Raw genomic sequence first — 12,303 nt, 5'->3', positions numbered from 1 at the left:
AGTGACATATTCAAACATGATTCAACAACTCCAACAACAATGGAGAATGAAAAAGCAGTCAGAAGAAGTAAAGCTTTAATAAGAAATGTTGAGAAGATACTTTGTTACTATTTAAAATTATTTTATATTTATTTTTATATCTATTACAAGCAATATGTTTGCAAGGATTCTATAAAATCTAACAATATCAACCTAAATGAGAACATTAATGCTCGAAAATTAATATTTAACAGGAAGCAGTAATTTGCTGGAATCTTCCAGGACTTGTTTGAGGGTTAGAACTAGTCCGAGTCCCGAGTTGTGTAAAACCCATCCTCATAAACATCCACTTTCCTATCGAGATTACTTAGATGATATTGAACTAAACTGAATTTGGCTCTGCAGCAAATTTTAATTGGATTTGATAACTGATGTTCCACAGCAGCATTTTAATTGTGTGGTTCAGTTATGTAATTACAGGTCCTTCTCAAAATATTAGCATATTGTGATAAAGTTCATTATTTTCCATAATGTCATGATGAAAATTTAACATTCATATATTTTAGATTCATTGCACACTAACTGAAATATTTCAGGTCTTTTATTGTCTTAATACGGATGATTTTGGCATACAGCTCATGAAAACCCAAAATTCCTATCTCACAAAATTAGCATATTTCATCTGACCAATAAAAGAAAAGTGTTTTTAATACAAAACACGTCAACCTTCAAATAATCATGTACAGTTATGCACTCAATACTTGGTCGGGAATCCTTTGGCAGAAATGACTGCTTCAATGCGGCGTGGCATGGAGGCAATCAGCCTGTGGCACTGCTGAGGTCTTATGGAGGCCCAGGATGCTTCGATAGCGGCCTTTAGCTCATCCAGAGTGTTGGGTCTTGAGTCTCTCAACGTTCTCTTCACAATATCCCACAGATTCTCTATGGGGTTCAGGTCAGGAGAATTGGCAGGCCAATTGAGCACAGTGATACCATGGTCAGTAAACCATTTACCAGTGGTTTTGGCACTGTGAGCAGGTGCCAGGTCATGCTGAAAAATGAAATCTTCATCTCCATAAAGCTTTTCAGCAGATGGAAGCATGAAGTGCTCCAAAATCTCCTGATAGCTAGCTGCATTGACCATGCCCTTGATAAAACACAGTGGACCAACACCAGCAGCTGACACGGAACCCCAGACCATCACTGACTGTGGGTACTTGACACTGGACTTCTGGCATTTTGGCATTTCCTTCTCCCCAGTCTTCCTCCAGACTCTGGCACCTTGATTTCCGAATGACATGCAGAATTTGTTTTCATCCGAAAAAAGTACTTTGGACCACTGAGCAACAGTCCAGTGCTGCTTCTCTGTAGCCCAGGTCTGGGGAATGCGGCACCTGTAGCCCATTTCCTGCACACGCCTGTGCACGGTGGCTCTGGATGTTTCTACTCCAGACTCAGTCCACTGCTTCCGCAGGTCCCCCAAGGTCTGGAATCGGCCCTTCTCCACAATCTTCCTCAGGGTCCGGTCACCTCTTCTCGTTGTGCAGCGTTTTCTGCCACACTTTTTTCTTCCCACAGACTTCCCACTGAGGTGCCTTGATACAGCACTCTGGGAACAGCCTATTCGTTCAGAAATATCTTTCTGTGTCTTACCCTCTTGCTTGAGGGTGTCAATAGTGGCCTTCTGGACAGCAGTCAGGTCGGCAGTCTTACCCATGATTGGGGTTTTGAGTGATGAACCAGGCTGGGAGTTTTAAAGGCCTCAGGAATCTTTTGCAGGTGTTTAGAGTTAACTCGTTGATTCAGATGATTTGGTTCATAGCTTGTTTAGAGACCCTTTTAATGATATGCTAATTTTGTGAGATAGGAATTTTGAGTTTTCATGAGCTGTATGCCAAAATCATCCGTATTAAGACAATAAAAGACCTGAAATATTTCAGTTAGTGTGCAATGAATCTAAAAAATATGAATGTTGAATTTTCATCATGACATTATGGAAAATAATTAACTTTATCACAATATGCTAATATTTTGAGAAGGACCTGTATAGTATGAAGTGGTGAAGCTAAAAACTGAATAAATGTGCCAACAAAAGGCCTAGCTGATATGCTTAAAACACAAAGTATCAAAATATTTGACGATTTTGTAATTGACCATGTGTATTCTTGAGTGCCAATACAAAAGCATTAAAGCAGATATTTTGCTATTCTTTTTTCTTTTTGAATCAGCTCAGTTGTTGCTAAGCTACAGACACAAAACCCCAATGCTTTTGTGGCAATATCTGGTGATTTTAACCATGCTTCACTCTCAGCTACACTTCCAACGTTTCAACAATTTGTCAGCTGCTCTACCAGAGGAAACAAAAAATTGGATTTGTTTTATGCAATTGTCAAGGACTCATACATCTCTACAGCAAGACCTCCTCTAGGCAAATCAGATCACAATCTTGTTTTTCAGAGGCAACCTGTAATAAAGAGGACTGTGAGAAAATGATCACACGAAGCTGAAGAAGCTCTGCAAGGTTGCTTTGAGGCTACAGACTGGGACGCACTGTGCCAGCCACATGGAGAGGACATCAATGCCATGACTGAGTGTGTCACCGACAATATAAACTTCATCCCCACCAGAACCGTGAGATGCCTCCTCAACAACAAACCTTGGATCACCAGTGACCTGAAGGACCTGCTTAACAAGAAAAAAAGAGCCTTCAGAGAGGGAGACAGAGAATTATTGAGGAATATACAGAAGCAACTTAAAGTCAAGATAAGAGACAGCAAGGAGGTGTACAAGAAGAAGCTGGAGAGCAAGCTCCAGCAAAACAATATCCGAGATGTGTGGACAGGGATGAAGAAGATCACGGGCTTCAAGCAGAAGGATGATCAGACCGATGGAGGTCTGGACAGAGCCAATGAACTGAACACATTCTTCAATAGGTTCAGTTCAGAAACAAGCTTTGCATCCTCCTCTCCTGCTCACAGCCAAACAGACATTCCACCTTCCTTTGACCCACAGGACCCACAGCTGTCCAGTAACACCTCAAATGTTTTATCTTCCACCTCAGCCCTAGACCCTTCTGCTTCTACATGTTTACCTTCAACCATATCAGAAGATGCTGATGCTTACTTTGCTTCCCCCTTCCACCTGTGTGTCTCAAGAAGTCAGGTGAAGATGCAACTGGAGAGACTGAATCAGGATAAGGCTGCAGGTCCAGATCATGTCAGCCCTAGAGTCCTGAAGGCCTGTGCAGAGCAGCTCTGTGGGATTCTGCAGCACCTCTTCAACCTTAGCCTGGCCCAGAAGAAGGTTCCGGTGTTGTGGAAGACCTCCTGTCTTGTTCCGGTACCAAAGAAAACTCACCCATCAGTCCTCAATGACTATAGACCTGTTGCCCCGACATCCCACATCATGAACGTCCTAGAGAGACTCCTGTTGGCCCACCTGAGTAAGCAAACAGTAAACCATCAGGACCCCCTTCAGTTTGCTTATTGCTGTGGAGTTGGAGTTGAAGATGCCATCATACACCTGCTTCAACAAACCCACTGTCATCTGGACAAAGCCAGCAGAACTGTGAGGATCATGTTCTTTGATTATCCAGTGCATTTAATACAATCCAACCTGATTTGCTTTGTCAGAAACTCCAGAAGACTCAGGTGGAGGCCTCAACAATCTCCTGGATCAAAGACTACCTGACAAACAGACCACAGTTTGTGAGACTGAAGGGTTGTGAGTCTAACCAGGTAGTCAGCAGCACAGGAGCACCACAGGGGACGGCACTCTCACCATTCCTTTTCACTTTCTACACCTCAGACTTCCAGTACAAGACAGACTCCTGTCATCTGCAGAAATACTCGGATGATTCTGCAGTCGTGGGGTGGATCAGAGATGGACAAGAAGCTGAGTACAGGAAGGTGGTGGACTGCTTTGTGGCATGGTGTGGAAACAATCATCTCATTTTGAACGTGAATAAAACAAAGGAGATGATTGTAGATTTTAAGAGAAACAGGAATAAGTCAGACACTATTTCTATCATGAGAGAAGAAGTGGAGGTGGTGGAGGAGTATAAATACCTCGGTGTTCACCTGGACAACAGACTAGAGTGGAGATGCAACTGTGAAGCCATCTACAAGAAGGGACAGAGCAGACTGTACTTCTTGAGGAAGCTTAGGTCCTTTGGTGTTTGCAGCAAGGTGCTGCATATCTTCTATAAGTCTGTAGTGGAAAGTGTGATCTCTTCTGCCATCATCTGCTGGGGAAGCAGCATCAGAGCCACGGACTTAAAAAAGCTCAACAAGCTGATAAAGAAGTCTGGCTCTGTTCTGGGGACTCCTCTGGAACCTCTGGAGATCATTGTGGAAAGACGGATTCTTCATAAAATGAAGAACATTATGGAAAACCCTGAGCATCCTCTTCATGAGACTGTCCTACAACAACAGAGTGTCTTCAGTCAGAGGCTTCTTCAGATCTGCTGTAAGACGGAGCGCTACAGGAGATCCTTCCTGCCCACAGCCATCAGCATCTACAACGGCTCTTTGAGGAAACCTTCATAATATGAGCTACAACATTTAATTTCCCTTTGGGATTAATAAAGTATTTTTGAATTGAATTGAACCTATAATATGAGTTTTGATGGTGACGCATCATATGGTGTGAAATTTGCTAGAAAATAGGAACATTTTTCCCATAAGACTTGAGTGACAGGAGTTAGGAGAAACTATCAAATCAAATTTAATTATATTCTGGGCTTAGTTTATTTTGCCTTGGGCCGGCTCCTGAGAAAAGTGTTGCATATCCTTACCATGACTGATAGCTTCTACCATACAGGAGGATAAACAGCTCTTTGTAGGGTTGTATGGCTTTATTCTGGCTTCTTTCTTTAAAAGTTGTGGCATTAGGTTGCAAAGGCCCTTTATCATTCAAACTGAATGTAAGATGATCTATAATCAGAGCATGAACGAAAAAGCATCTATATGATATTTTCTAATTAGTGGAAAATGATGACGTAAATCTTTTCCTGTTTTTCAGACTGTAAAGTCTCTCATTCAAAGAAAGGCAGAAAGACGTTGAGCCAAAAAGCCGAGATGGATCCTACAGAGCCTACAGAGTGATGACTTCCTTGTTCATACTGCCCAGAGACTCCAGTGATTATCCCTCCTGACTTCAGGGTTCTCAGTAAAACCCATTTCCGTCATTTCCCAATGTACCAAACAGAGCCAAGATTGTTGTATTGACAGAAAACCTTGGCACGCCTCCACTGAGATTTGATAGAACATTTTGTCACGGTGATGCCGCCGGTGATTAATTTCAGAGCGTATGGACCCTCCATGAAGCTGAAAACACAGGTATACATCAGGACTTCAGTTAGGATGCTGGATATTTTCCCCGCTTGAGGACATCTCTTGCTGAGGACATGCTTCTGGTAACTCATCTATCAGATGTGTTTCTGTTTTCACGTTAATAATGATCAATGCCTTATTTTCGGAGATGGATTCTTTGGGAGGGAGCTTCTCACTGAGAAGCTAACAGAAAGAGGCAAACTTTGTACCATAGCTAAACATTCCAATATATCATGTTATTTAAAAACAAATGTTTTAAAGCTGTGCTACAGGCCTGGATTGCATAACCAAAAACTGTCCAAAAAGTATGTTCATTTTTATTCGATGTTCCGTGTATTTATGTTTTTTATCTGTGCAAAGAGGAAAAAAAGTGAACTTGGTCAACTGACAGCATATTTATCTTCCTTCTTTTGAACTGTGTGTTCAGTATAAATATGTTTCAGTTTGTTTTTTACCAGGTATGCCATGATTTGAAAAACTGTTTTGTGGAAAATGATGATGAAAGATGTATAATTGGCAACCGAGTCTAGTTTGAGGCTTTTGAGTTTTGAAAGGAATCTGGAGAGGCACCAAATTTGTGCCTTTGCGAAACATGACGAGAGTCGAGAGTTTGGTTTTGATACGAAAATTAGAGAATCTTCAAACTGAGATTTTACTATGAAGACATCAGTGTTCCCTGGAATCTCTGGCTAAGCTTTCACAACTCCTAATCCACAAGAAACATATGATGACAAAGAGCCAAGCATACAGTGAAATCAGAATAAAGCAAGCAGCAGGTAAAGAGACTGTTACTTCTATGCAATGAGCTACAAAAGCTTTGGTTGGGCAGACTGTCACTTCCTGAGCAGAACGTTGCAGAACGTCTTTTCTAGAACAGCCTTAGAAACACCATAAATTCTCCAAGGCATTGACCCACTCACTCCATTCATCTGATGGAGCATTAAGCCAAGACCCACAGAGTACCCAAAGTAGTAGCTGTCAACTTCCCAGAATTACTTCACAGGAACCATCTCGGAGGTCCGAGTCCAGAGGTGTTAAGAACTGTTTTTAACTACCTATGTAGTTACAGAGAAGGTTTTTTTAAGGCTACCATGAGGCTGGTTGTTGATGGTGTAAGGCGCAACCTGGCTGTTTCAAGTTTCAAAGATTTTAATTTTAGATCTTTTTAAAGATCAATCTCATCATGCAATGTAACCCTGGTCATTTAGGTTCCTAATGAATTCAGAAGTCCCTGAAAACATCCAGTGACTTACTTCAGACCAGACTTTAGTTAATGGGTGTAAGAAGTAGACCCCCTTAGCATCACATCTGTTTCACTTTAAGTCCCCAAACAGAATGGACAGAAGTATTTTATATATAACACGTTATAACTCTAAAACCCAGGCACCTTCATTTACCCTGGCTGTTTTTTGTCAGTGTTTATAGTTTTTTGTTTTTTTTTTTGGCCATTACGTCAGCAGACCCAGAGGTGTAACTCCACCCACCGCAGCCGTGTCAACGACAGCAACTCACACATTTAAAGAGATTTTGCTGATGTGGACTTCTGTGTTTGCTCACTTCTGAGGCGAGAGCAGAGACGGCTTTCATTAAAACGCGATGGTTCAGCCATAAACTTGTAATCATTTCACAGCGCTTACACTATGGAACTGAATTATAATCACCCCAAAGTCAGAGGAAGATTTTCAAATTCACTGATGTTTAGTTAAAAAAGCCTGAAAGGGGTGTATCAAAGGAACATAAGACCAGCAGCAGCGCCTTGATTGATTCATGATGCACAGGGTTTGTGGTTGCTGTAAACGGAGACCGACTATTTAAAATCTGACAGTTAAAGTTACAATAATTTAAGATGATATGACTAAATCATAATGCTGAAAAAAATTTCAACCAAATCGAAATACTTTGCACTCTTTCCTAACAGGACTCCAACCAAAATTGTCTGGTAAATACAAAAAGTACAAACTCTCTCTCTATATATATGGGCTTTCTTAGGGGATAAATTCCTGCCCTGGTCAATTATTTTTACCCTCCTTAATGCGGTGGAAACACAGGGGGGTAAAATGGCCCAGGAAAACTACTCTGGTTCCTGGAAAATGTTCCTGCTGTGGAAACGTCCCTTTACCTTTTAGATTCTGTTTTACACGTTGGCCCTTATTTTGGAGTCGGAAGGAGCAGTGGTTGACCTGGACTACTGTTAAATGGGACGTCCTTTTTGGAAATCCATCCAGCATCGGGTGGCGCTGATCCGACCATTTCTTTCTGAAGTTCCAGTATGCCGTCCTCATTTATAATCTCTGGCATATTTTTGTGATTGACTGCAACATAATAAAGAAATACAGGAAAACAAAGAGGTGATCAATACCTAGAAATGCTGGTAGACCGCAATGAACTAAATGAAGCAGGTGTGGAAAAATGATGGCTTGCTTTACTTTTTCTGCATAGCATAGCACCCTGAGATTGCTTTTGTTCTCATTGACGCTATATAAAGAAACTAAATTAGACTGAATTAAATGACGACTCATTTTTTCTAACTAGACACCTGCTGTTTGGAATTTATTTGTGGGGTAATATATCCCGGTCCCGTTGCTCTCCCGCTACAAAACAACAGTAAACTTAGGAACGGGGATAGGTCTGACATCAGATCATCAATTTATTGGTCACTTGCTTCACTGTGCTCAAATATATTCTGCTGACAAGTGTAGAAAGGTTACACTTTTATAGAAACTGTAAAAGATTTGGGCGTTTTTCCCACAGATCCATTTAGCGTTGCACGGGGCTGGTGGCTATTTTAAGCTTTTATTGGGCAGGAGGCGGGGTACACCACAGAGAGGTGATGCCGGTCTGTCACAGGGCAACACAAAGACACACAGGACAAACAACCCTGAACCAAACTCTCATACCTAAGGGCAGTCATGTCTACTGAATGTGGGGAGAAGGCCAGAGTACCTGGAGAGAACCCACACATGCACGGGGAGAACATGCAAACTTCATGCATACTTCATACTTTTAATTAATCTGACCTACCTGTGAAAGATTCTGCTTAAAGCTGGCAGTTTGCTTGTTTATTTCACTTCAAGTCCTGAGCCAATCTGGCAGTAAACGTTCTGACTTAATGCACACAGACAAAAAGGCAAAAGGTCAATCTGTACATGGAGCCAGTAAATTTGTAACATCTGGGCTGAGAACATTGGGCAGTCTGGTTTTGTCAAACCTGATTTAACAACATAAAAAGCTGAGAATAAATATATAATGGTTTCCAATCCAACTGTACATCTCTGTGGTGTTTTACTTAAACACTCTGGATGACAGTAAGTCAAAAACCCAGTGACTGCGTATATTAGATCGTAATCTTTGATTGGGACGTGGAAGAAATCCAGATTAATGTTTCTCAGTGTTTTTACCTCAAAAGCATGACAAGTTTGTTGTTAATGAGGTTTACTCTTCATGATCAAACAAAGTGATAGTTTTCTACTTAAATACATGCTGAAATATCCTGTTAATTTATGTGCAAGATGTCATGCTCCATGAATGTCATTAATTTGAGACTTTATTTATTAAAATTTTTTATTTCAATGTACAAAAGCAATGATTTTTAAAACCAAAAACTTGATGTGCAAGACTAAATTCATTGTGGATTTTGAGTAATTAACACAGCTTTAAAAATTCTACATACAAGCTCAAATATATACATACACCCCTACAACCGCAGGCTTTTTGTAGCCATTAACAAGCTTCTGGCATCATTCTGGGTGGATATTTGACCACTCTTGAGTTAGCAGAGCCCATTTTTTAAACTTGTTGGTTTCCTGAGACAGACTCCGTTTTTTTGACACAGTCCACACATTTTTATCAGAGATAAGGTCAGCGCTTCGGGAAGGCCGTTCCTGTAGCTGAATGTAATCCTGCCTTATCCATTCAAAAACCAGTTTGAATGTGTGTTTGGGATTATGGTCCTGTTGGAACAACCAGTTGTGTCCACTTTTCAATCTAACTCAGGGTAGCCCAAGTCCAGTCCTTAACAGCTAGTATCCTGCAACTTCTGGATGCATCTCTTGTCACAACTGAATCACATGGATAAATTCCTTCATCAGCATCTCATTTAGCTCTGCAGAGGTCCAATAACAAACCATTCATTTGATTCAGATGTGGTGAAGTTAGAAGAATTTGGAGATAGTTCTCCACTGGGAGCTAAAAAGCCCCCCAGTACAGTGTTGCCATCACCATGCTTGAACAGTGTTCTTTGGCTTGATAGCCTGATCTTGACACCTACTTCTTGTCATTGTGGCTAAACAGCTCAATCTGTCTTGATTCGCTATAAAACTTTTCTCCAGGATCAACTCGCCTGTCCATGTAGGCAGCTTCGTATTTCAGTCTGGCTTGATGGTGTCGATTTTATAGCAGGAACTTTATTCTTTGTTAGCACCCTCTAAATCCAGGGTGATGTTAAACGAACTTCACCGTGGAGAGTGACACTGGTGTCCCAGCAGTTTTCAGTTTATGGCAGTCTTGATCGGTTGTCCCTGAACCTTCATCTGAGGGGGGACAGTTTAGGTCTTCTTCCCGACCTTGACAACATGGTTACACAACTCCAAAAATTGGACCTATGTACAATTCTTCAATGCTCTCATTATGTGTAAATACATTCTGTTTCTCAGATCTTCACTAAGTTAATTTTTCCATTGTTCTGCGAATTCTTTACTCCACTGAGTTCCTTTTCTGCTTCTAAAAAGAAACTACTTGCTACATTCAGTCAAAATCACCAACCAGAGATTACTAGGCTTTGGCCCTTTCAAGTAAGAAGACGTTTTAAAACTTTCAGCTCAAGTTATTAAAAGATCTGAGTGGATGTATGTGTATAATTGAGCCTCTCACTGTGTTAAATCATAGAAATTCAAACATTTCATGTTTTTCAATATTGTTGCAGTTGTGTGTGGTATAAGCAATGCATCCTGCAAAAAGAATGGTATAAATAAATCTTTAAAGCATAAAGGTGACATTAGTGTCCACATGGACCACATTATGTGTAGTAAACCAAACCTAAATCATAATACCGTCACCACTATGTTACACAGATGGTTTTCTTTTTATTGTTTCAGTTTCCATATTAACAGTAAAGTAGCACCCCTGTTTTTTACATAAACTGTGGTATTGATTCACACCTGAGTGTGAACTAACTCAAGGAACACATCTTGCTGTATTTACCTCAAATTCATCTCTGGTCTTAGAGGGTCATTAACTTTTTGCTTGCTATCAATGATGGTTATTTGGTATGATAAACTAGGATTGTAAAAAATTATACTTTAACAAATTGATTACTTAGGTAAATTTTTGTATGCATGACAGAAGTCACCTCAAGATGATTTAGGACAGATAAACAGGTGTATTTCACATAATTATTAATCCAATTTACTCTTTTAGATCATTGCTCCACAAGACCTACTTCACAACATCTGAAATAATGACCTCAAAGTTAGCTGTTTTTTGTTTTTGTTTATTAGATTAAATTGGGTTTTTTATTGAAAGGTTATGAACAGAGGAATGCTTGCAGTGAAAATACAAAGCAATTCATTGCATCCTGAGAATAAAACATTTACTGACAAAAGCAGTCCAGTACCACGTTAAGCACTCTGAAGGCTTGGTGCACATGTTTGTCCACATGTAGACGAGCAATGAGAATGTAGATGATTTTTAAGGAGCATATGCACCTAGAATGGCCACCAGAAGGCGTGGGGAGTGTCATCAACATGGTTACAGGCAGTTACTGGAGCGTCCAAAGGTCAGTCAGAACAGAGAGTGATCCGTACCAGCTCTATGTGCGTAATCTCCATCCACAACGCCTGCATGGGGACCACCCTGCATCCAAATGGGGCCATTCGGTGTGAGCGATTAATTGTTTTTATCCGTTACAAATAGGATTTATTGGAGCAACTAAAATCTTTTTGAGTTTAGTTTTTTTTGAAGACTCGCAGCTGCAGGAGACTGGTTTTAGTTTCATCCTCAGACAAACAGGAGGCTAAACGGTGGAATCATGTTGTTATTGGATGTCTTGCAGTGGCACAGATGTTAACTTGAGGCACATGGTTAATTTCCTGTAACTCCTGTCAAGATGGTTTGTTTATGCTTGGATTACCCCCGTGTAACTCTTTGGTTCACTTGGTTTTTTATTTCTCACAGTTTGAAGCAGAGCTGCCTTTAAAAATCCCTGCTCACAAAAACCACAACGGTTTAGGTTTCAAGACTGCAGTTGGAAATAAGTTGATTAGAAATGCGTTTCTTGTTCAATTCAAGTCATTTTAAACACCTTTCAGCTTCACATTTCGCATAAAAGTTTGGATTAAATTCTAATCTAGGAAATGCTTCTTTTTGCATAAAGTCGATGCAGTTAGTTTTGCAGGTCTAATCACGTTGTTTTTTCAACAGCTGGGGGTATTTAAAGCTGGTTCCCATATGTAAGAAAACGTGACAATGTGCACAACAAATTATATGTCTGTATATTTCCAAATAAAATGATCTGAGTGCTTGTTTTTTTTTTTTTGTGCTTCAGAAATCAGATGTAACTGTGGGGTTCTGTTTATGTAACGGCAGGAGCAGCTGGTTTCTCTGTGGTGATGACAAAGTGACAACAGAAAAAAAACTACAAATACATAGATGTTTGTGGTCTCACAGATTTTTGTTTCCTACACAAGATATTGAATATTTATTTTTTGCAAGTAGTGTATAATGCTTTGTGACAGTTCTTTTATGAAATAAATATGAAAATAAATCAATATTTTTATCATCTAACTGTGTCCTGATTCAACTTATTTTATTAATTCATTGTTTCTGGTTTTCATTGATTTATTGTTTCTACATAAAAAGCATTTGTTTAGCTTCCTAACATGGGTATATCTGTTATATGAATCAAAACCAGTGCTTCCAGGTTTTTATACATTTTCTGAGGGATTATACCAGTGACTGCACTCCTATGCTGAGAAAATACATTACAAAGTGTGCC

At 40.1% G+C, this 12,303-nt stretch overlaps 1 protein-coding gene across 3 annotated transcripts in view; it reads left to right on the top strand.

The window, feature by feature from the left end:
* il34 (interleukin 34) overlaps positions 1 to 12,092 on the top strand; it is an 82,956-nt gene extending 70,864 nt beyond the window's left edge. For all 3 annotated transcript variants that reach the window (XM_047353264.1, XM_047353271.1, XM_047353257.1), the window contains one exon: positions 5,002 to 12,092. In XM_047353264.1, coding sequence (XP_047209220.1) covers positions 5,002 to 5,084 — 83 coding nt within the window. In that variant the 3' untranslated portion in view covers positions 5,085 to 12,092. The remainder of the gene's footprint in view (positions 1 to 5,001) is intronic.
* The last annotated feature ends 211 nt before the right edge of the window (positions 12,093 to 12,303 follow it).

Source organism: Girardinichthys multiradiatus, chromosome 2, assembly GCF_021462225.1.
Source record: "Girardinichthys multiradiatus isolate DD_20200921_A chromosome 2, DD_fGirMul_XY1, whole genome shotgun sequence".
NCBI lineage: Eukaryota > Metazoa > Chordata > Actinopteri > Cyprinodontiformes > Goodeidae > Girardinichthys > Girardinichthys multiradiatus.
This window is presented reverse-complemented; position numbering and strand designations above follow the sequence as displayed.